Genomic DNA, 20,822 nt, shown 5'->3' with positions numbered 1-20,822 from the left:
AGGCACCAGGCAGGCATGGTGAAGCACAATTTATTAAAATATAAATATATAAACAACAATAGCACATCCATTCCTGCTTTGTACCTACCACCACGGCAGTACCCAGTCTCTCCGGCATTGGCTCTCCCCAGATGGATTCCTCACATGCAGGCTCTCCCTGGATTGCCGGACAGCACATCTCTCCGGGACTATTGACCACAGCTCTCTTGGACTGTCCTAAACAGAATTTACTGGCCCTAATCTGTCTCCCCCTTCACTATGTGAATGCTTTTGTTTACATATTTATATTTTAATAAATTATGCTTCACCATGCCTGCCTGGTGCCTCTCTTTCCTTCCCCTCTTCTCTTGCAGTTTGTGATTTCCCAGTCCATTATGAGAAGGCAGCCTCACACGTATTGTCAGTGTTAGCCAGAGACTTTTTCTTTTTATATGACTGACTTTCTTAACCTCTGGGAATATATGTGTTCATAGAATATATTTGTTTTTTGAACATACTTTCTTTTAATATACACTGCTCAAACAATTAAAGGAACACTTTGAAAACACATAAAATGAATGGGGAAAAATATCATGCTGAATATCTATACAGATATGGACTGGGTAATGTGTTAGGAACAGAAGGATGCTACATTGTTTGATTAAATAATCAACCTTCAGAGGCCTGAATTCAAAGAAAATCAAAGTAAAGAATGATGCAGCAGGCTAGTTTATTTTGCTGAAATTTCGTTGCAGCAACTCAAAATGGTACTCAGTAGTTTGTATGGCCCCATGTGCTTGAATGCATGCCTGACAACATCGGGGCATGCTCCTTATGAGACGACTGATGGTGTCCTGGGGTATTTACAGCTAGGTCTGGACCAGGGCATCACTGAGGTTCAACCTGGCGGCGTTGGATGGGCCGAAAGATAATTTCCCAGAGGTTTTCTATTGGATTTATGTCAGGCGAGCGTGCGGGCTGTTCATTGGTATCAATTCCTTCATCCTCCAGGAACTAGCTGCATACTCTCTCTACATGAAGCTGAGCATTGTCGTGCACCAGCCTAGGGTCTGGCAATGGGTCCTAATTGCAGTCAGGATGCCATTGTCTAGCCTGTAAATGTCTGTGCGTCCCTCCATGGATATACCTCCCCAGACCATTACTGACCCACCACCAAACCGGTCATGCTGAGGCAGCATAACGTTCTCCACAGCTTCTCCAGACCATTTCATATCTGTCACATGTGCTCAGGGTGAACTTGCTCTCATCTGTGAAAAGCACTGGGCGCCAGTGGAGGAACTGACAATTCTGGTGTTCAATGGGAAATGCAATTGAGCGTTGTGGTGCCCGACAGTGAACACAGGGCCCACTAAAGGATGTCTGGCCCTCAGGCCACCCTCATGAAATCTGTTTCTGATTGTTTGGTCAGAGACATTCACACCAGTGGCCTGCTGGAGGTCATTTTGTAGGGCTCTGGCAGTACTCACCCTCCTTGCACAAAGGAGAAGATACCGGTCTTACTGATGGGTTAAGGACCTTCTATGGCCCTGTCCAGCTCTCCTAGAGTAACTGCCTATCTCTTGGAATCTCCTCCATGCTCTTAAGACTGTGCTGGGAGACACAGCAAACCTTCTGGCAATCGCACGTACTGATGTGCCATCCTGGAGGAGTTGGACTGCCTGTGCAACCTCTATAGGGTCCAGGTATCTCCTCATGCTACCAGTAGTGACACTGACCCTAGCCACATGCCAAACTGGTGAAAAACAGTCAGAAAAGTTAGGTAGGGGGAAAAATGCCATGTCCTCCACCTGTAAAACTATTCCCGTTTTTTAGGTTGTCTTAATGTTGCTAATCTGGGGTTCCTGTAGTTATTTCATTAAAGAGGTTGTAAACTCGTTTTTTTTTTTTTTTTTTCAACACCCTGCAAGAGAAAGACATAATGAGCTAGTATGCATCGCATACTAGCTCATTATGCAATACTTACCTTAGAACGAGCCCCCGCCGTGCCGCTCACTCACCTCTATGACGGGCGACATGTCCAGTCGCCCGTCTTCCGGGATCGCGGCATCCGGCCATCTGATTGGCCGGAGCCGCGGTGACGTCACTCCCGCGCACGCGCGCGGGAGCCGACAGTCACGGCACGGGGCTCTGAAGGAACGGCACGATCTGCCGTTCCTTCAGAGCGCATGCGCCAGTGACGTCACTGGCGGCATGTAAGGTAAATATCTCCTAAACGGTACATGTTTAGGAGATATTTACAGTACCTATAGGTAAGCCTTATCATAGGCTTACCTATAGGTACAAGTTGTAGAGGAGGGTTTACTTCCTCTTTAACACAAAAGCACCTGGAACTGATTCACAACCCCCCCTCTGCTACTTAACTGACCAGATCAATATCCCAGGAGTTTAATTGACTTGATGATATACTCTTGATTATAAAGTGTTCCTTTTAATTTTTTTGAGCAGTGTATATCCATGGGGAATGTAGCCTATGTTTTACATCATATAACATCCAGGGTATTGGCACAAGGTTAGTGCTGTTTTAGTGTTTTTCTTTTTGTGTTTTCTGCAAAAAGGTAATCAGTGTTGAGTGGCTATTACTTCAGTGATGTTTTGGCTGTATCTGAAACCAGTGTAGAACAAGATGAAAAGGCCAATTGATGTGACTTCTTTTTTTTCTTTACATTGTTAGGGTGAAAACTGTCAAATGTTAAAATAAGAAAGCTGCATGGCATGCAGGGACGAGAGGAAGGTTATAAAAAAACAAGACTAAAGTCTCGCTATAAGGTTTTCTGGGACGATTCCAAAAGCAAACAGCCACAGCACCTGTACGCTTCTTAAAATGGAAAAACGTTTTCTACCCCCCAAAAAAATGTAATTGCACGATAATGAGATTTCCTCATACAATGACTCATTTACATAGCATGCATTGGTAGCTAGTTAAGAATGTGATTGTGAAGTGTGGCTTAGCGCAGTAGATGCTTCTGTTTGGCAAGGTCTCATTTTTATAAGAAAAACCATTCATACATAAATGAAGCTAAACTGTTCTGTCAAAAAAGATGAAAAATGTCAATGTTATGTGCTCCCTTCTGCTTTCCTTGCAGTAAATTGTGACCAAGTAATGGCAACTGAAACACAAAGCAAAGGTGACCAGCTGGCTTCTGGCGCCACCAAGCTTCAGTTTGTCCCCTTCACTAGCGCTCTTGATGCTGGATTTTGGCATGAGCTCACGCAGAAAAAACTCAATGAATACCGACTAGATGAATCAGCCAAGGTCATCAAGGGTCATTATTACAATGGTAAGAATGTGTTTTGAACTTTTCACTATCATACTAAAATGTCAGTTATAGTGATGTCATTCTAGTGCTGGTCTTGCACTGCTGTTATCTGCTTGCAGCAGACCAAAACAAATTGATTTGGTATAAGAGCTCATGCACAGAGGTCTAATATTTGATCTTGTCTGTACACACTTGTGTACGGTGTAGCACATAAAATATATCGGCCCTATTGGTTGCCAAGGCCCAAGGCAGTTCTGGCCAACTAGCATTCTTCGATGCTAGGATGCCGGCACCATTTAGAGCCAACATATCAACTAAATAGTGTGTAATTAGGTTGATTACACATTATTGATATTTACATGTCGGCCCTGAACAGACCAGAAAAGGTACATTTGGGCTGTTTTTTTAATGCATGTAAATGTTAACACAAACATTCACATACATACAGCGTAAAATTTGGCCATACACAGGTCCACTGATACCTATTTTTCTATTTTGATTTAACAGGGCTAATTTACACAATGTGCTCTGACAGACATTTTACTGGATTGTAAAACATCTGTCACCGCTATTACACACAGGAAATAATTGTTTCCTATGTGTCCCATTCACCCTGCTATGCAGCCTAGGGCTGTGCTGCAGCACCCTCCAATAAATTGCAAAAATGCTGCATTTTATTGCAGCGCACTGTATCGAATCTCATGGCAGTGTACAGTAGCGCAGCACATCATGCTGCTGTACAATGCCTAAATTAAGTGTACGTTTTGTAAACTTCAAATAAAGTTCGTAAAAAAAAAAAAAGTACCTGTGTGATGCGCTGAATCACGTACCACACTGCTGCTTACCACTGCTGGGAAAGCACTCTGGCAGAGCTTCGTTCCCATGTGAATCCCTACTATGTGGCCCAATACTTAACAGGCCATGGACCGGTACATGGCCCAGGGGTTGGGGACCTCTGTGTTTTTGTATTGAAAGTCTGTTTCTGTGGCTAGTCCATGGATGTATGTGGTAATCTGGGAGCCATATTTGCTCACGGCATACGCAGGCTGTGCATTATGTTGCTACACACTTGCCTTCCACTCCCTTCACCACCATGTACGTTTGCCAGTCAAGTCTGGCCAGTCAAATACAATGGTTTTACTGCGTGGTTAATGGTTATCTCAGAAGCTGGTGATCTGGCAGTATGAGGCATTGTAATCAAATACAGTTACCAGTGGAAAGCCCCCCTGCCCTATGTCACAGTGCTGGGGCCTAACTGTTGATGGCTCAGGCCCTTTGCTTTACTTGTGAGGAGGCAGATGGCGAGGGGAGCATAGCTGCAGGAGTCGATTTATTATAGGAAGGGGAATCTTCTTTTTTTCCTCAAAAGATTTGCTTTAAAGTGGAACTTAACCCATTGATTCAGCTATTTCCCAAAACCATTACATTCAAGGCATTTTGTGAATGATAACTGTCACAGTTACTTTTGCTCTCAAATGGCTGGTATTATGATCACTGATTTTATCCCTCCCTCCTCCCTCTTACGCAAATTGTTAAAAAACATTATTATAATTTTTACTGTTCAGGATCTTTTTTGTACTGCAAGGTAGAAATTCCTGGTTTCCAGGCACTGCTGCCTCCTGGGATTACTACTTCACAGCTATCCCAGGAGGCAGTATGTTACTAAGCCACAACTGTGTAGGCGCATGCCCGTCGAATTTGTGCACATGCACACAAATGCTGCCAGGAAGTATATTTACAATCAACCAGAAGCTATCAGCATTTGTGCGCACATGCAGAAATCCACCACGCCTGCGCAGATGCGCTGCCGGTCCATGCCAGGTCCTAGATACCTGGAAGACACCAGTGGCACATATGCGCATATGCCTAAGTTTGTAAAATGGCACCATGGAAGAGGGACAGGGGAAGGCCATTCATTTAATGGTGAATTCTTTTTTTTTTTTTTTTTTAAGGTTGATATAACAGTGGTAACCCAGAATATGTGCACTATAAACACCATAATCTGTCTTATGCTGTCATGTTGGTCTTTCCAGGGGATCCTACAGGTCTTCCAACTCGTCTTACCCTGGAATTCAGTGCCTTTGACATGTAAGTTTAAAATATATTTTTTGTATAGTACATCCCAAGACACAGTATATATTCTTCTGCATTACGATAGGGTTATGTTGCCACCTTCAAGTGACTGAACACTGACAACAAAAAGACAGGAAATCCCCTCCTAAGCATAACCCTCTGAGTTAGGCAAGGATTCAGTTATTTTATGCTAGTGTCTTAGGTGATTGTCATGTCTGTGCAGTCTCAGCACAAAAAAATTAACTAGCCTCTCAAAGGTTCCTTCTGGGATTAGAAGACTAGCTTTTTCCGGATCTATTTTTCTACAGCTTTTTTTATGCTGAAAGGAACAGTACCCAGACCCTGCTCTGGACACACGAGGACGTCCTGTAAAATTGTCAGTCAGCACTGGACTCTGTGGACTGGTACCCTGAGCAATGATATTGCCTTGTGAACCTGTAGAGTGCTGTACAGGTCCAGGGCAGTGATCCCAGGCTGTGAAGTCGAGTCCCTAAAGGCCCTTGTGACATCACCTGCTGTAATAGCAGAAGATTCGACCCACCCCAGGGGGGGCTTTAGCATGGACTGGTTAGTAGGCATGTAACAATATTACCGCTATCGCGGTATCGCGGTGTTTTACATGGCCCGATACCGTCGTGGCGGGTGCACGGTCTGGCCGCCTTCAATTTGTCTCCTCGGCGGCTCCTGTCTGTCACTCAGTCACCTCTAATGCTATGCTGTAGTGCTGCTTGCTTACTGGCCGAGCAGAGGCGAGCGGCTGCCAGTTGGTTAGAGCAGTGTGGGTGGGCGGGCTTGTGGGGCGGAGGCGGGCGGAGCCAGCGCATGAGAGCGGCGGACTCGGCGGAGCAGAGCCAGCTTCCCAGGCAGGCAGTGGCACCACGGCAAGACACAGACACTGGACCGCCGGTGAGTAATAAATAATGTGAAAGAAATTAAAAAAAACACACTGACGCCACTCAAGTCATCATGACATGTACTACTGGTCTGGATTGGTCGGATTTACACAGAAAGAGAGGATAGTTTTCAGAGTAAGCAGAACAGTGCTAAGAAGAGAAGAGGTATCATAGGTGCCGTGCTAGTGGGGGAGTGGACAAGAGCATGAGGCCCAAAATGTGGTGTCTTCTAATCTTAGAGAGAAGGAGTGACTGTAATGTATATATTTCAAAGTGATTTTTTATGTGTCTTACTGGCTTTGCTTTCACATATTTGCAAACTTATTTCTTCAATGAAGAAATAAGTTTGCAAATATGTGAAAGCAAAGCCAGTAAGCCACATAAAAAATCACTTTGAAATATCGCAATAAATATCGTACCGTGAGGTCAATATCGAAATTGTATCGTACCGTGAGATTTTGATATCGTTACATCCCTACTGGTTAGTGCCCTAAGGTATTCCCTGCTGGCACCTTCCTCTGGTGACACCCCTGTTCCCAGACAGGACAGGATAAAAACCTTTTGGGTCCTGTTTTACTGTGTAAGTGTGTTTATGCAAACTGTTACGCCACCATAGCAGTAGTGGAGCTTAGAGTAGGTCTAGGAGGCTCTCAATGCCAAATACAGGAGGCAGAGAATTTTCTCTGCCCCCGTCATGGACTTGGGGCTGACTGGGCTGCACACATGTGTAGCCATCTTGTGAGTTTAGTACTGTGAGCTTCAATGGAGGTTACAGCAGGACAGCTCATTAGTGGGTCTTCTGGTTGCAAAAGAAGCGGTTGCCCTTGCGACTACAGGTCCCAGCAGACCGATTGCTATTGTGGCACTACAGGTCGCAGCAGAGTATTTCCCTGTGGGATTACAGGTTGCAGTAAGTATTAAGGCGCCACACAACTTTATCTTGTAGGGTTGGGGAGCACTGGCAGTTTTAGGGTAACCAGCACAGTGCCCTCTTTACTGACTTGGATTGTTGTTCCCAAATAGGGTCCTCATATTTGTGTCAGCATGCCATGTCTTATTGATGGCAAAAAAGTGGAGATGAAGGAGGTGAGGGAACCCAAATACATTCTGCAGGCACAGAGGAACGTGGGCAAAGCACCCATGCAGTGTACCCCTAGGGGATCAGTATGTTCCATGCAGCTCTGACTCCTTCCACCTTACTGGTTATCTCTGCTATTTCTGGGGCACCTTGCTACAGTTTCTTTCTGACAAGGGAGGAATTATTATCTGCTATCGCTGAAGTACAGCAGCAACTTTCCAGAATACTTGCCAGCTTGGACCGCCTTGGTTACAAGTGAAAGTGTTCCACCTCTTCTTCACTCTGGGCAATTCATCATCCGGCTTCAGTAGTTCAAATTCGCTACTGGTTTTCAAGTGATACCTTCATGAGGTTTACTCGTGAAGGTGGATGTTTGAGCTGTTGAGACCCTACCTTTAGTTGACATTGTGTGCAGGCTGCAGCGTGAGATCCTAACCTGTTCTGATTTAGTTAGTTGGGGTGTACTGGCTTTTTGCTGTGTTGTCCTCCCCGTATGTTCAGTGTTTTGGCATAGCCCTATTGTAATGAAGGTGAAGAAACCCTGTGTCCTGGGTTGTATAATAAGGAAAATGGGATTTTTGATTTACCTGTAAAATCCTTTCCTTGGAATACATTATAGGACACAGGGGTCCCACTCCTCTGCCTTTTCAGTTTATAGCTTGCTGACAAAATTTAAGCCTTGCCTAATGGAAAGGGGTTGTGCCTTGGAGAGGATTTCCTGTCTTTTTTTTTTTTAGCCATTGTCCAATCACTTGAGGTGGCAGCGTAACAATATTCTAAAGGAGATGTTGATTTACTAAAACTGGAGAGTGCAAAATCTGGCACAGCTCTGTATAGAAACCAACCAGCTTTCAGTTTTTTGTCAAATCTTAACTGAACAAACTGAAGTTAGAAGCTGATTGCCCATCATGCACAGCTGCACCAGATTTTGCATGCTCCAGTTTTAGTAAATAAACTCCACTGTGACCTATGATTTACTCTAAGAAAAGGATTTAACAGGTAAACCAAAAATCCCATGATTAATATTATAATGTTATTATTTTTATTATACAGGATTTTTATAGCGCCAACATTATGTGCCTTAATTTTCCAAGTAGGAATGTATTTTTAATATACTGTATAAGGTGATTGTAGCCGTATTAGTGCACTTGCGACAGAGATAAATTGAGTACGGTCCGTGATCCTTTTTTTATTTGCACTAACATACAGTTTTTCCGGACAAGCTTTCGGGGTATGTCCCCTTCATCAAGGTCCAAGCAGTACAGATTCACAAAAGTTTTAGCAGAATGAAAACAAAAAATCTCTAAGCCAAAGGAAAAAAAAGAGAAAACCAAACAAACATAAACAAATGTAACTGCCAATGGTAATAAAACTAGCATAGTTAGTGAGATAAGACAGAGGGAGAGCTGTAAGGGGGGGGGGGGGGGGGCGGTGTGATGGTCACAAAGGGGGTCGTATAACTGATACTTCTTTTTGACACAAAATTTAGATATGGGTTTCTTCCTCTGTGACCATCACCCCCCTATGTCTATAGCTCTCTCTCTGTCTTATCTCTCTAAGGGCTCTTTCACACGGTCCGCCTCCGTAGGCGGATCCGTGCTGCTCAGCGGGGATCGATCCGCCGATCCCCGCTGAGCCGGTGGATGACAGCTCCGTCTCCGCTTGCAGTGCGGAGAGGGAGATGTCACAGCCCCCACTGCTCTCTATGGGGGATCGGATGAGAACGGACCGCCTGTCCGCTCTCATCCGATCCGTTCCCTGAACGGATGGAAAAATAGGGTTTCCATCCGTCCAGATTTCACGGACAGGATCGGATACGGATGGCAGCGGGTGTCATCCGCTGACATCCGCTGCCCCATAGAGCTGCATGGAGGATCCGATCAGATCCGTCTAAAAACTGACAGGCGGATCTGATCGGATCGCCCGTGTGAAAGAGCCCTAACTATGCTAGTTTTATTACCATTCCCAGTTACATTTGTTTATGTTTGTTTGGTTTTCTCTCTTTTTTTTTTTCCTTTTGGCTTAGAGATTTTTATTTATTTTTTTTCCATTTTGCTAAAACTTTTGTGAATCAGTACTGCTTGGACCTTGATGAAGGGGACATACCCCGAAAGCTTGTCCTGAAAAATTGTATGTTAGTGCAAATAAAAAAAGTATCACGGACAGTATTCAATTTATCTCTTTACTGTATAAATTGACTGACCTTAGAACATGTATTGTTGGATGGAAGACATGTTACAAGAACATACACCTTACCTGGATTTTTAGTTGGGGTCCCATTAGAAAATAGGGTAGCACGAATCTGAAGGTTTTTCCAGACTCCATATTTGGCACAACATGATTCTAGCGCCTGCAAAGCAAGCAGTGTAACACAAAACCCCAAAAAACTGCTGGAATCCAGAGGGAAGGGTTTTGCATGATTCTTTTGTCAAAAAATTCTAATTCTGAGCAATTTTTTTAATTCATGATCTTAGTTTTGTTTTACACAAGGAGAAGAATCTTTATTTTCAGCCACGTGACTGTTTTTTTTCAAATCTCATTGGATTAAGCTAAAAATAACTACATTTTTTTTTTTTAAATAATGACCCTTGCCATGGTGTTTTCGCTTTGTGAATTCAGCTTATTGATTATCATGTGTGAAATCTGTTCACAACTGTAATGTCTCCGGTGCCTATTTGAGAATTAAAAGGAGATTTTGATTAGTTTTTAGGGGGAATGCTATTTTTAGACACTTTCAAACATTGAACTGTAATTTTTACCTTTGTATTGTAATTCTAGGAATGCACCCACACCAGCACGATGCTGTCCTGCAGTTGGTTGTCTTTACAACACAAATACTCTGGATTCTTTCAAGTCACATGATAAGAAGGCTTTGTTGGACCAAGCAGCTAATGAGGTGATCGGCTTCTGGCTAGCTATCCTCTTCAGTTTTACTTGTCTGTTCTTTTCAGAAATGTATCATTTACCACATATTCATTTTAAAAAGGCTCTCTGCTGTCAGCCGGAAGATTCCCAATATAGTACTCCCCTCCCCAATCATGTTGAGGGCATGTGGAGCCTGGTATGGTTACATATAGTTACATAGTTACATAGTAGGTGAGGTTGAATAAAGACAATAGTCCATCCAGTTCAACCTGTGTAGCTTTGTGTGGCTGTAATCATCTCACATAGCCCTGAATGTTCTGATCCTTGAGATGTAAGTCTAAGAGTCTTTTCAAAGCCACCATACTACCCGCAGAAACCACCTCTTGTGGTAGAGAATTCCACAATCTTGTAGCCCTAACAGTAAAGAACCCCCCACGTTGCCTGAGGTTAAAACGCTTCTCCTCTAATCGCATTGTATGCCCTCGAGTCCTCATGCAATCCCTTCGAATGAACAGCTTTTTTTCTAAGCTGGGATCCCCATTAAGATATTTATAAATTGCTATCATGTCCCCCCTCAGGCGTCTCTTCTCCAGGGAGAATAAATCGAGCGATTGTAGACGCTCTTCATAGTCAAGGTCCTCCAATCCCCTAATTAGTTTAGTTGCCCTTCTCTGGACTCTCTCCAGCTCCAACACATCCCTCCTGAGGACTGGCGACCAGAACTGGACAGAATACTCCAGATGCGGTCGGACCAGAGTTTTATAAAGTGGAAGGATTATAGTCTTATCTCTGGAATACATCCCTTTCTTTATGCATGCTAATATTCTGCTGGCTTTGGCAGCTGCCGCTTGACATTGCATGCTATTGCCTAATCTATCATCAACCAAGACTCCCAGATCCTTCTCCATTTTTGATTCCCCCAGGGGTTCCCCTCCTAAAGTGTATTGTGCTTTTATGTTTTTAGTCCCCAAGTGCAAAACCTTACACTTCTCCATGTTAAACCTCATTTGCCATGTCGTTGCCCACTCTGTAATTTTGTCCAGGTCATTCTGTAGGATATCTGCTTCATGCTGTGCAGTTATTGCCCTGGCCAATTTTGTGTCATCTGCAAAAACTGATAACGCACTACTGATCCCGTCCTCAATGCTGTTTATGAATAAATTGAACAAGGTTGGTCCCAGGACTGAGCCCTGGGGCACCCCGCTTACAACCTCAGACCAGTCTGAGTATGCGCTGTTTATTACCACCCTTTGGACACGCCCTTTAAGCCAATTCCGTATCCAAGAGCAAACTCTGCGGTCGATGCCTGCAGACCTTATTTTATAAATTAAGCGCTTGTGGGGAACTGTATCAAATGCCTTAGCGAAATCCAAGTACACCACATCCACTGGTCTTCCCCTATCTAGCTCACAGCTTACCTCCTCGTAGAATGCTAAGAGATTGGTTTGACAAGAACGCCCATTTGTAAACCCGTGCTGATTACTGCTGATGATGTTGTCGTCTTTAGCAAACTCTACGATATAGTCCCTTATCATCCCCTCCAGAAGTTTACATACTATTGATGTCAAACTGACAGGCCTATAATTTCCCGGGATATGCCTCTGGCCCTTTTTGAATATCGGAATCACGTTAGCTTTCTTCCAATCCCCTGGTACATCTCCTGTCCTAATACTGTCAGCAAAGATCAGGAACAGTGGTCTGGATATAACCTTACTGAGTTCCTTGAGTACTCTCGGATGTACGCCATCCGGGCCTGGTGATTTGTTTGTGTTAAGTTTATCCAGCCTTTCCCTGATTTCACCCTCTGTTAGCCATAGTGGCAAGTCCTGTGTATTACTACTAACCATACAGTCATGGTCAGTGTACCCCTCAGTTTCCTGTGTAAAGACTGACGAGAAAAAAGCATTCAGCACGGTTGCTTTTTCAGTGTCCTCTGTAACCATCCCCCCATCATCGCTAATTATGTGTGCAATATGCTCTGCCCTGGTTTTTTTGCTGTTGATATATTTAAAGAATTTCTTTGGGTTTTTTTTTACTATCCTCCGCTATTTGTCTCTCAAAGTTGATTTTAGCCATCTTGATTTCGTGTTTACTTTTCTTATTTGCCTCCTTGTATTGCTCGAAAGCTGATACTGTGCCCTCTGATTTATATTTCCTGAAGGCCAATTTTTTTCCCCTAATAAGTTTTTTAACGCTACGGTTTAGCCAGCCAGGTTTGGCTTTGTCTCTTCTAAATTTATTTCCCATAGGAATGCACTGCAAGATGCCTTTGCCTAATATGTTCCTAAAGCATTCCCATTTTTCCTCTGTGGTCAGTGATCCCAGGGTTTGGTCCCAGTTTACCCTTTCCATCAAGGAGTATAATTTTGGAAAGTTTGCCCTTCTGAAGTTTAGGGTTCTTATGTTCCCCACTTGCCTTGTTATATTGTTATTTACACTAAATGTGATCATCCTGTGATCGCTAGAGCCCAGGTTGTCCTGGACTACTACCTCCGAGATTAGGTCTGGGTCATTAGTGATCAATAGATCCAGGACTGCATTTTCTCTAGTCGGAGAGTCCACCAACTGTGACATGTAATTATCCAGTAAGGTTTCAGGAGGGGTTGTTTGGTGCATGGTCATCCTCCCCTCCTTTCCTGGTATACATCCTTAAGTAAGGGTCTGGTATAGATATATTTTTTATTTTTGGCATGGTGTCTTCCTTAAAATCAACCAACAGAAATCTCAAGCATAAAAGTACATGCTTAATTTGGTGCGTCTCCATTGACGTCTCTGGGGCACAAGGGCGTGCTGCATTACACCAAAGTAGCACAGGTACCTTCTTCAAAGTCGCATCACAGTTGCACTGCATTGATGTGAGCGGGAACCATTGAAATTATTGTGATTTCCATTCTCAGGCGATTCTGTGCCACTGAAATCGCACTAGTGAGAACCAGGCCTTACTGTCCCTGTGACAATGGTTTACTAAACAGGGAACATGTACATCAAAGACAAAGACAGCATTAATAAAACATTTGTATAGAAAAAAACTTTGAAAAACTGGATTATATATTATCCCACCAATTCTATTAAACATTGTACATTTTATTACACACCTCTTAGAAACACTGGTCCAAAATTTAAACCATATCAAGCCAAATTACAAAAGCCACACATTAATAATAATGCAAGTTTCACGTTTGTTTGAAATAACATAAGTAGGTATTTTCAACCAATACATATTATTGCAAATAATGTTCAGCAGACAAATATAAATTTATTAGCCAAGTTCAAAGTGTGTCTGAAACCTAAACCTTTTTTTTTTTTACTCTTAATAGATAGAATGGGGAAGAATCCGAACTCCTGATGGTTTTTCATTGCTGTCTAGGGTTATGTTGAAGAGAGATATGTGCAGAAACCTTCCCCACTGAATATAAATTGAATGTATAGTTTAAGTAGGTCTTTATATTGCATAGATTAGGCAACACTAAAGGAAATCCAAGATGTTCAAAGATCGTAAAGTCAATTTGTAATGTGGATTGTGATCTTTACTGCCTTTAGAATTAATTCATACATGTGGTTTTGTGTGGGCTTATTACCACTAAAAAGTTCATTTTTTACACCTACATTATATACATACCTGCTGCAACACAAAAATACGTTTTAACTCTAAAGTATTGCCATTTTGCAGATATGGGACTCCATCAAGTCTGGCGCAGCACTTAAGGAACCTGTGCTCCTTAACAAATTTCTCCTGTTGACTTTTGCAGTAAGTAATTTTATTTCCATCTCATTTTATTTACATCTAATTTGTGTTCACATGTTCAAAAATTACCTTCACTTTTAAAACCATTTTATTTTTTGTGGAGGGTAGTGCAGACGGCCTCTGTGTAATGTTATACATTCTGCTCAGTATTTCATACTCATGTCCATCTTCTTAAAGTATTTTGTGTACTCCAACCCTCCCTGCTGCTGCTGCCACCCAATTAGGCTGGCCCAATATAGGGCACTGTTTGAGAGAAGGGCTGAGGACAGATCGCTTAGTCAATTATAGTGTAACTGCACTCGCACTTTTTTCAAATCTTACAGAGCTGGTGCATAGATGGTTTAAGAGAAGCAATTTGCATTGTAACACTAAAACTTGATTTCTAAACTTTGGAAACACTATATTTTGTGATCAGTCGGTGTGTAAAATCTACATAACCGAATGCAATGATTTGCAAATCTCATAAACTCTTTTTTGAATCACAATAGAAATAAGAAAAAAAAAAATGTTTAAACTGAGAAAATGTACCATTTTATGAAAAAAAATAAGGTCATTTTGAAATTGATAATAGCAAAATGTCTCAAAAAAGTTGTGACACGGCAACAAACTTTGGCAAATTAAATGGTATAAGGAAGAGCTGGAAGAACATTTTGCAACTAATTAGGTTAATTGGTAACAGATCAGTAACATAATTGTGTGTAAAAAGAGCATCTTAGAGAGTCAGTGTACCTCAGAAGTAAAGATAGACAAGAGGTTCATCAATCTGTAAAAAAAAACTTTGTCTAAAAATTGTCGAACAATTTCAGAATAATGTTCCTCAACATAAAATCTTAAATATATCATCATTTATAGTACATAATATCAAAAGATTCCTAGAATCTGGAGAAATCTCTGTGCACAAGGGACAAGGCTGAAACCCGATATTGGATGCTCGTGATCTTCGGGCCCTCAGGTGGCACTGCATTAAAAACAGGCATGATTCTGTGATGGACATCACTGCATGGGCTCAAGAATACTTCATAAAATCACTGCCTGTAATCACAGTTTGCCGTACCATCCAATAATGCAAGATAAAGCTCTATTATGCTGAAAAAAGCCATATCTGAACATGATCTAGAAACACCACCGTCTTCTCTGTGCCAAAGTTCATTCAAAAGGGTCTGCTGCAAAGTGGAAAACTGTTCTGTGGTCAGACAAATCAAAATTTGACATACTTTTTGGCAACCATGGGCGCCACATCCTCCGGACTAATGAAGAGAGAGACCTTCCTTGTCAGCGCTCAGTTCAAGAGCTTGCATCTCTGACTGTATAGGGCTGCATTAGCGTGTATGAAATGGCAAGCTTGCACATCTGGAAAGGCATCAATGCTGAAAAATATATCCAAGTTTTAAATCAGCATATGGTAATCAGACATACCAGGCCACATTCAGGCAATGCCTTTTTCAGGAAAAAGCCCTGCAAATTTCACCAGGAAAATGCTAAACTGCATACTGTATCTATCACAGCAGCATGGCTTCGTAGTAGAAGAGTCCGGGTGCTAAACTAGGCTGCCTGCAGTCCAGACCTTTCACTAATTAAAAATATTTGGCGCATCTTGAAATTAAAGATACAACAAAAATGGGACAACATGCTACAGGGGATGCGACACAAGGGTAAACATGGTCCTGTCCCAACATTTTTAGGACTTGTTGCTGCCATTATTTTCAAAATTTCCTTCCATTTTCCTTTAAATGGTATGCTTTCTCTATTTAAACTTTTTTTAGGTTTTCTATTTTCTATTGTGAGTAAAATATGGGTTTATGAGATTTGCATTGCATTCTGTTTTATGTAGATTTTACACAGCGTCCCATTTTTTTTACAAATCCTGTGTTCTGTCAGTAAATCAGACTGCTTCTGCTGGTTGTTTAATGGCTTCCTGGCATACATGAGGACCTCAAAGGGAACCATTAGGTAAATTTACAAGAATGTATGAATTCCTGACATGTCACAGAAACAGTTGAAGGTACCAAATCAGCTCTACCTGGTCTTTAAAGCGGTTGTAAACCACTGAACTTTTTTTTTTGCCTTACCTGCAAAGCAAGGGCATAATGTGCTAGTATGCATCGCATACTAGCACATTATGTTAAACTTACCAGAAAATGAAACGTTCCAGCGATGCAATGTCATTGCTAGATACTGCATCCATCTATACCCAGTCTTCCTTTTCTGATTTGTGGTTCTGGCTCTGTGAATGGCCAGAGCTGCGATGACGTCACTCCTGCGCATGTGCGCGAGAACTGCCATTTACGGCCCACTGCTCTGAAGAAACGGAATGGGCGGCCGTTCCTTCAGGGCGCATGCATCAGTGATGTAACTGTCTGCTAAGACAGTAAATGTATTCTAAATAGTGCATGCAGAGAACGGCTTGGCACCTGTTAAATGAATGGGTTTAAATGTCAGATTAAAATCATGAGGGGGGTTGAATTGAGATTGCGATTTTCTAATGATTAATCGTGCAGCTCTACTGAGCAGCATCTTAGTCTAGGAGTTACTTTCGATTCTTACTCTGGAAAAGTTATAAATAAAGATCCTTCTAAGGATAAAAACAGATATACGCATTGTCAGGGGTTGATCTCTATGAGAGATAATAAATACCTAGAAGTGTCATACTTAACCAGAGTACACACTGTAAAGTTTTTTTTTATTCATTCAACCCAGGGGGCTAAACCAAAAAAAATAAAAAAACAAGCGCTTGGGAGGAGATCCTGTACTAACAATCTAATGTTAGTACAGTGATTTTCCCCGCTGAGCTATTGTATTCTGACAGGGGGACACCCCCCCCCCCCCCCCCCCGCCAGCAGACACCAGTCAGCACTCTCAGCCATCGGCTGAGAGCTCTGATTGGATGCCGATTGGCAGACCTTTTTCAGTTATTCCCCTTTGACAGAAGTCAAAACTGCTGCCATACACACGGACCAAATTTCACCGGCTGATACAGTCCAATATTCAGCCTTTTTATGTACGGGGCTTTAGGCTAGCAAAACACATTAGGAAATCAATAGATTCCACAATAAACAGTAGATGGAAAAAATCTCAGATTCTAGCTTTTGTATACTGACAGCTGCTGTTTATCCAACTCTCAGAATACCCAAACAGTGACCTCGAGCATCATTTACCCCTCACCTTTCCAGCCTGGCTTCCCCTGGCCCACCAGTTCTTTCTGTCATGGAAGTTCAGCCTTACACGTGGGCGTTAACTAGAGTGTCCTGCATGTACATACAGTCTGCCTAGGAACACCCACTACTCCAGACTGACATCCACCCATCAAGACATTTTATATGCACAACTTCTCCCAAAGAGCCATTCCACTGGTTATATCAGTGCTGAGGGCTCTTGAGTGGGGTAAATGAGGCGGGGTGATGGAATGTTTTCAGGAAACATAAAAGTACAGCACCCTGCTGACCCAGGCATGATCTGACTCCATTGCATAAAGGCGCAAAGGGACCCAGTAATGACATCACTGCATCTAATAAAAGGTATGCATTGAAACCAGGAAGGAGTTATTGAAAAATGTAATTTGCATGTTGATTAGGGGGGAGGGAGGAGGGAACCAGGAAAGCCAAACTATAAGCCAGTAAAGCGTCAGCTTTAATAAATGTTTTAAAAATCATGCAAACAAAGAATATTTTCTTTTAAATTTTATGCTAATGGCAGAGAGCTGTGTCCTCATCTCCTAATGTATTCAGCCTGTTTTTCCCTAGAATAAATGGTGAACCTCAATGTTAAGGTTCCCTAGGGCAGCAGCTGTTCCGTTCCATAAAGGTTATTCCTTGACAAATCACTTTATAACTGTTCTGATATTAATCTGTGAGCATTTTTGTTACCTCCTGACAATTCCTATCAGTTTCCTGCTTGCAAATATCAGTCAACAAAAAGCTTTAATGAGTTATTCAGAAAGCAGGTAACTAAAGTGATGTGGAGCCAGAGGCTGTGATTCAAAATGGTTGCCAGTGTTTGACCTTGCATATAAAAAAGGTTACTGGCTACATTCTGCAGCTATTTTTATCAGCTACACTTTACTACTGTTAGAAGAGTGGATTTTTTTTAATAAAATGTAAAGTCCAATTCTACCCTTACAGTTTGATGCTATAAAACAGTGAGGTAGTTAACAGTAAAAATGGTAGTAGTATTTTTCATGAATCTTTCACCAGGATGGTTTACTTCCCACCTGCTGGAAATACAAGACTTAAGAGTTTAAAAGGGCTTCCAGGAGCCTGTGCCTGCAGTTCTTCTTCTTTTTCATGTTTTCCTGCACACACCATGTCCAGCTCCTGATTTGTTACAGTATGTATTTCCTACATGGGGGTCGGCTGCCAGCTTCAGAAAAGCCCCCTTTGCTAGAGTAGGTCCATTGTGGCAGGCCAGAGGATCCTGTGGTCCAGGGATAGAGGGGACCAGGGAGAGCGTGTTTGGCTGGAGGTCATTTGTGCTACACCCTCCATTCCTCCTAGTGACTCTCTAAATACCTGGGTAGCTTGTTCTTCCTCTTGCACCTTATCCTGCATGGGTTCCATGCACCTTTGAGTACCTCAACCTGGTTCTATTTCCTTGGGCGAGGACTGGTTGTGGAGCACAATCTGGGTGGAATCTTGGGGTTGTTCTACCAACTGTCAAGAAAGCCTAGTCTTGATGGCCACTTGGGTAGTGGCATAATGCTCAAGTCCAGGTACGTGCGCTGCTGATCTTTCTTGTGAAGGCCTCTGGGAGCATTTCAGTGCAAGGAAGGGGTTGCATTGGCGAAGCATCAGGAACTTGCACAATAAATAATACACTCTAAGTCAGGCTTTTTCAATCCTTCTAACATGAAGGAACCCTTGGTATGACTTTTTTGGCTCCAGGGAACCCTGCTAATAAAATATTTATAGCTCGCAGTACATTAGTAGTGTATTGGTCAATGGGAAGAATGCTTCTTACATTTGTGGTCATTGGAAACCCCCCCTCCCCCCCCCCCCCGTACAGATCGCTAAAAAGATCATTGGTGTAAGTGGGTACTTAAAGCGGAGTTCTGGCCTATTTTGCAACTTTAGTGATTCCTGGAGTGCTCACTATGCTGATCAACAATTGGGCATTTTCAATTTTTTTCAGGGGTCCCTTACCTTATTTTCAGGGCATTTTTGATTGTACTTCCTCCTTCTCCCCCCTCTGTGGCCACGGCCACCGACATCACTTCCGCCTTTGCATTGCATCCTGGGAGCGGTTTGTCATCACTCCCAGGAGGCCGGAATCAGGAAGAACTCCCAGGACACTCCCTGGAATCAGGAAGAAGGAGACAGCAGATTACACTGCGGCTTTAGATGCCCACATCCAAGATGGCCACGCTCAGACAGCGTTTTTAAAAGTAAGATTTTGACTAAAATCCAATACTGTACACCTTGTAAGTATGAGAATAGCGGTTCTGTAAAGGGCGATGGATTAGTATTATAGGAGTATTTTTAGTTAAAAAAGGTATTGGAGGCCGGAACTCCGCTTTAACTTGAGAGGCAGAAATCGCTTATTGTTCAAGAATCCCCTAGCAACCTCTGGAGGAACCCTAGTTGAGAAAGCCTGCTCTAAATTAATAATTAGCAGCACTCCAAATGGCTAACTATTTCAGTTTATATATTTATGAAGGGAAGCATCATATAAAGACATAACAGTACATCACACATCATTGTACATACACAAGATCTCTCCATAGTTCCTCTATCTAGACAAAGGCAAACTCTTGGCTTCAAGAATCATATATATTCATTAAACGGGGAGGAGATCCAGGCTGGAAGTACAGCAATTAACAAACATCAATACACATGGATAGTTACCAGAAAAACCTTCAGCCAGAATGCGGACACTCGAGATCAGGTGAAGGCTGGAATCACAATGTTTTGGAGTAAAAACCCATTTCTCAAGTGAGATCCATCTGTATAATGGTGCTTGTTAACTGCTGTACATTTAGAGGGTTATTGATATCACAACCACTGTCATGTGACAGTGTTTGGGCCTGACGTTTGGCCACTCAGACCTGATCACATGTAATGTGACGTTGTTGATTTTGATATGACCTAGTGAAATTTTCTACTTTTTTATACCATAGACATTGGTGTTTGCCTACCCACGGTGTGAATTTGTTCATACTTGTCTTTGTCCCAATTTGAGTGTCTGCTGTCTGCAGCAAAGAAGGGGTTGTTTTCTATTGTATTGATATTTTTGTATTGAAGTGATACATTTTAGCAGCCTCTCTCAGCCAGAATTCCGTGGAACTCTAGGATACTTCCAAAGGTTGCTCAAGCTTCCTTGACGATAAAGCAATTTCTTCCTCTCAGATAAGTTCCTATGACACCATTGGTCTTTTTAGCTATCTCTAAGGGGGTGTGAGGTGGATTACTCCTAATGACCACACATGTAAGGAGCATTCTTCCCACTGGCCATCACACTAATGTATCATAACCTGTAGGTGTAGTAATTATTTGCCGGGCTTCTCTGAGACCAGGACATTATTTAAAGGGTTTCTCTGTGGTAAAAATGTTGAGAGAGACTGCACTAGAACAATCTGAACATGTGGATAGAGTTACTGTAGGTGGATTTATCTAGCTATACTCCTTTTACTAAACCATCCATGCAAATATGAAAAGAAAAGATTCTTAATATGAAATATATTTTCTTTCTTTCTTTTTGTGTTCTTTAAGGGCACCCATATGCATTATGTGATAATTACTTGATCCTGCCAATCCATAAAAGTAGGTATGGTACACGTTGTGGTAAATTGTCAGTATAGCCCAAAATTGTATTTAGGATTTTGGACGATGTCAAGTAATTTAATGACAGAAAGGAAAACTAATGGCAGGATTTCAGAATTGGGTGTCTTAGTGGGGAATGGTCAAAAGATACCTGGGTTA

General features: G+C 42.3%; 1 protein-coding gene across 2 annotated transcripts in view; it reads left to right on the top strand.

Annotated features, from left to right (window-relative positions):
* The window catches only part of ATG7 (autophagy related 7), a 460,198-nt gene that overhangs the window by 8,409 nt on the left and 430,967 nt on the right, over positions 1-20,822 (top strand). For both annotated transcript variants that reach the window (XM_082264764.1, XM_082264763.1), the window contains exons 2-5: positions 3,084-3,278; positions 5,291-5,345; positions 10,080-10,197; positions 13,837-13,914. In XM_082264764.1, the coding sequence (XP_082120890.1) occupies positions 3,101-3,278; positions 5,291-5,345; positions 10,080-10,197; positions 13,837-13,914 (429 nt within the window). In that variant the 5' untranslated portion in view covers positions 3,084-3,100. The remainder of the gene's footprint in view (positions 1-3,083; positions 3,279-5,290; positions 5,346-10,079; positions 10,198-13,836; positions 13,915-20,822) is intronic.

This window comes from Pelophylax lessonae (genome assembly GCF_965119305.1).
Source record: "Pelophylax lessonae genome assembly, chromosome: 8".
Classification (NCBI taxonomy): domain Eukaryota; kingdom Metazoa; phylum Chordata; class Amphibia; order Anura; family Ranidae; genus Pelophylax; species Pelophylax lessonae.
This window is presented reverse-complemented; position numbering and strand designations above follow the sequence as displayed.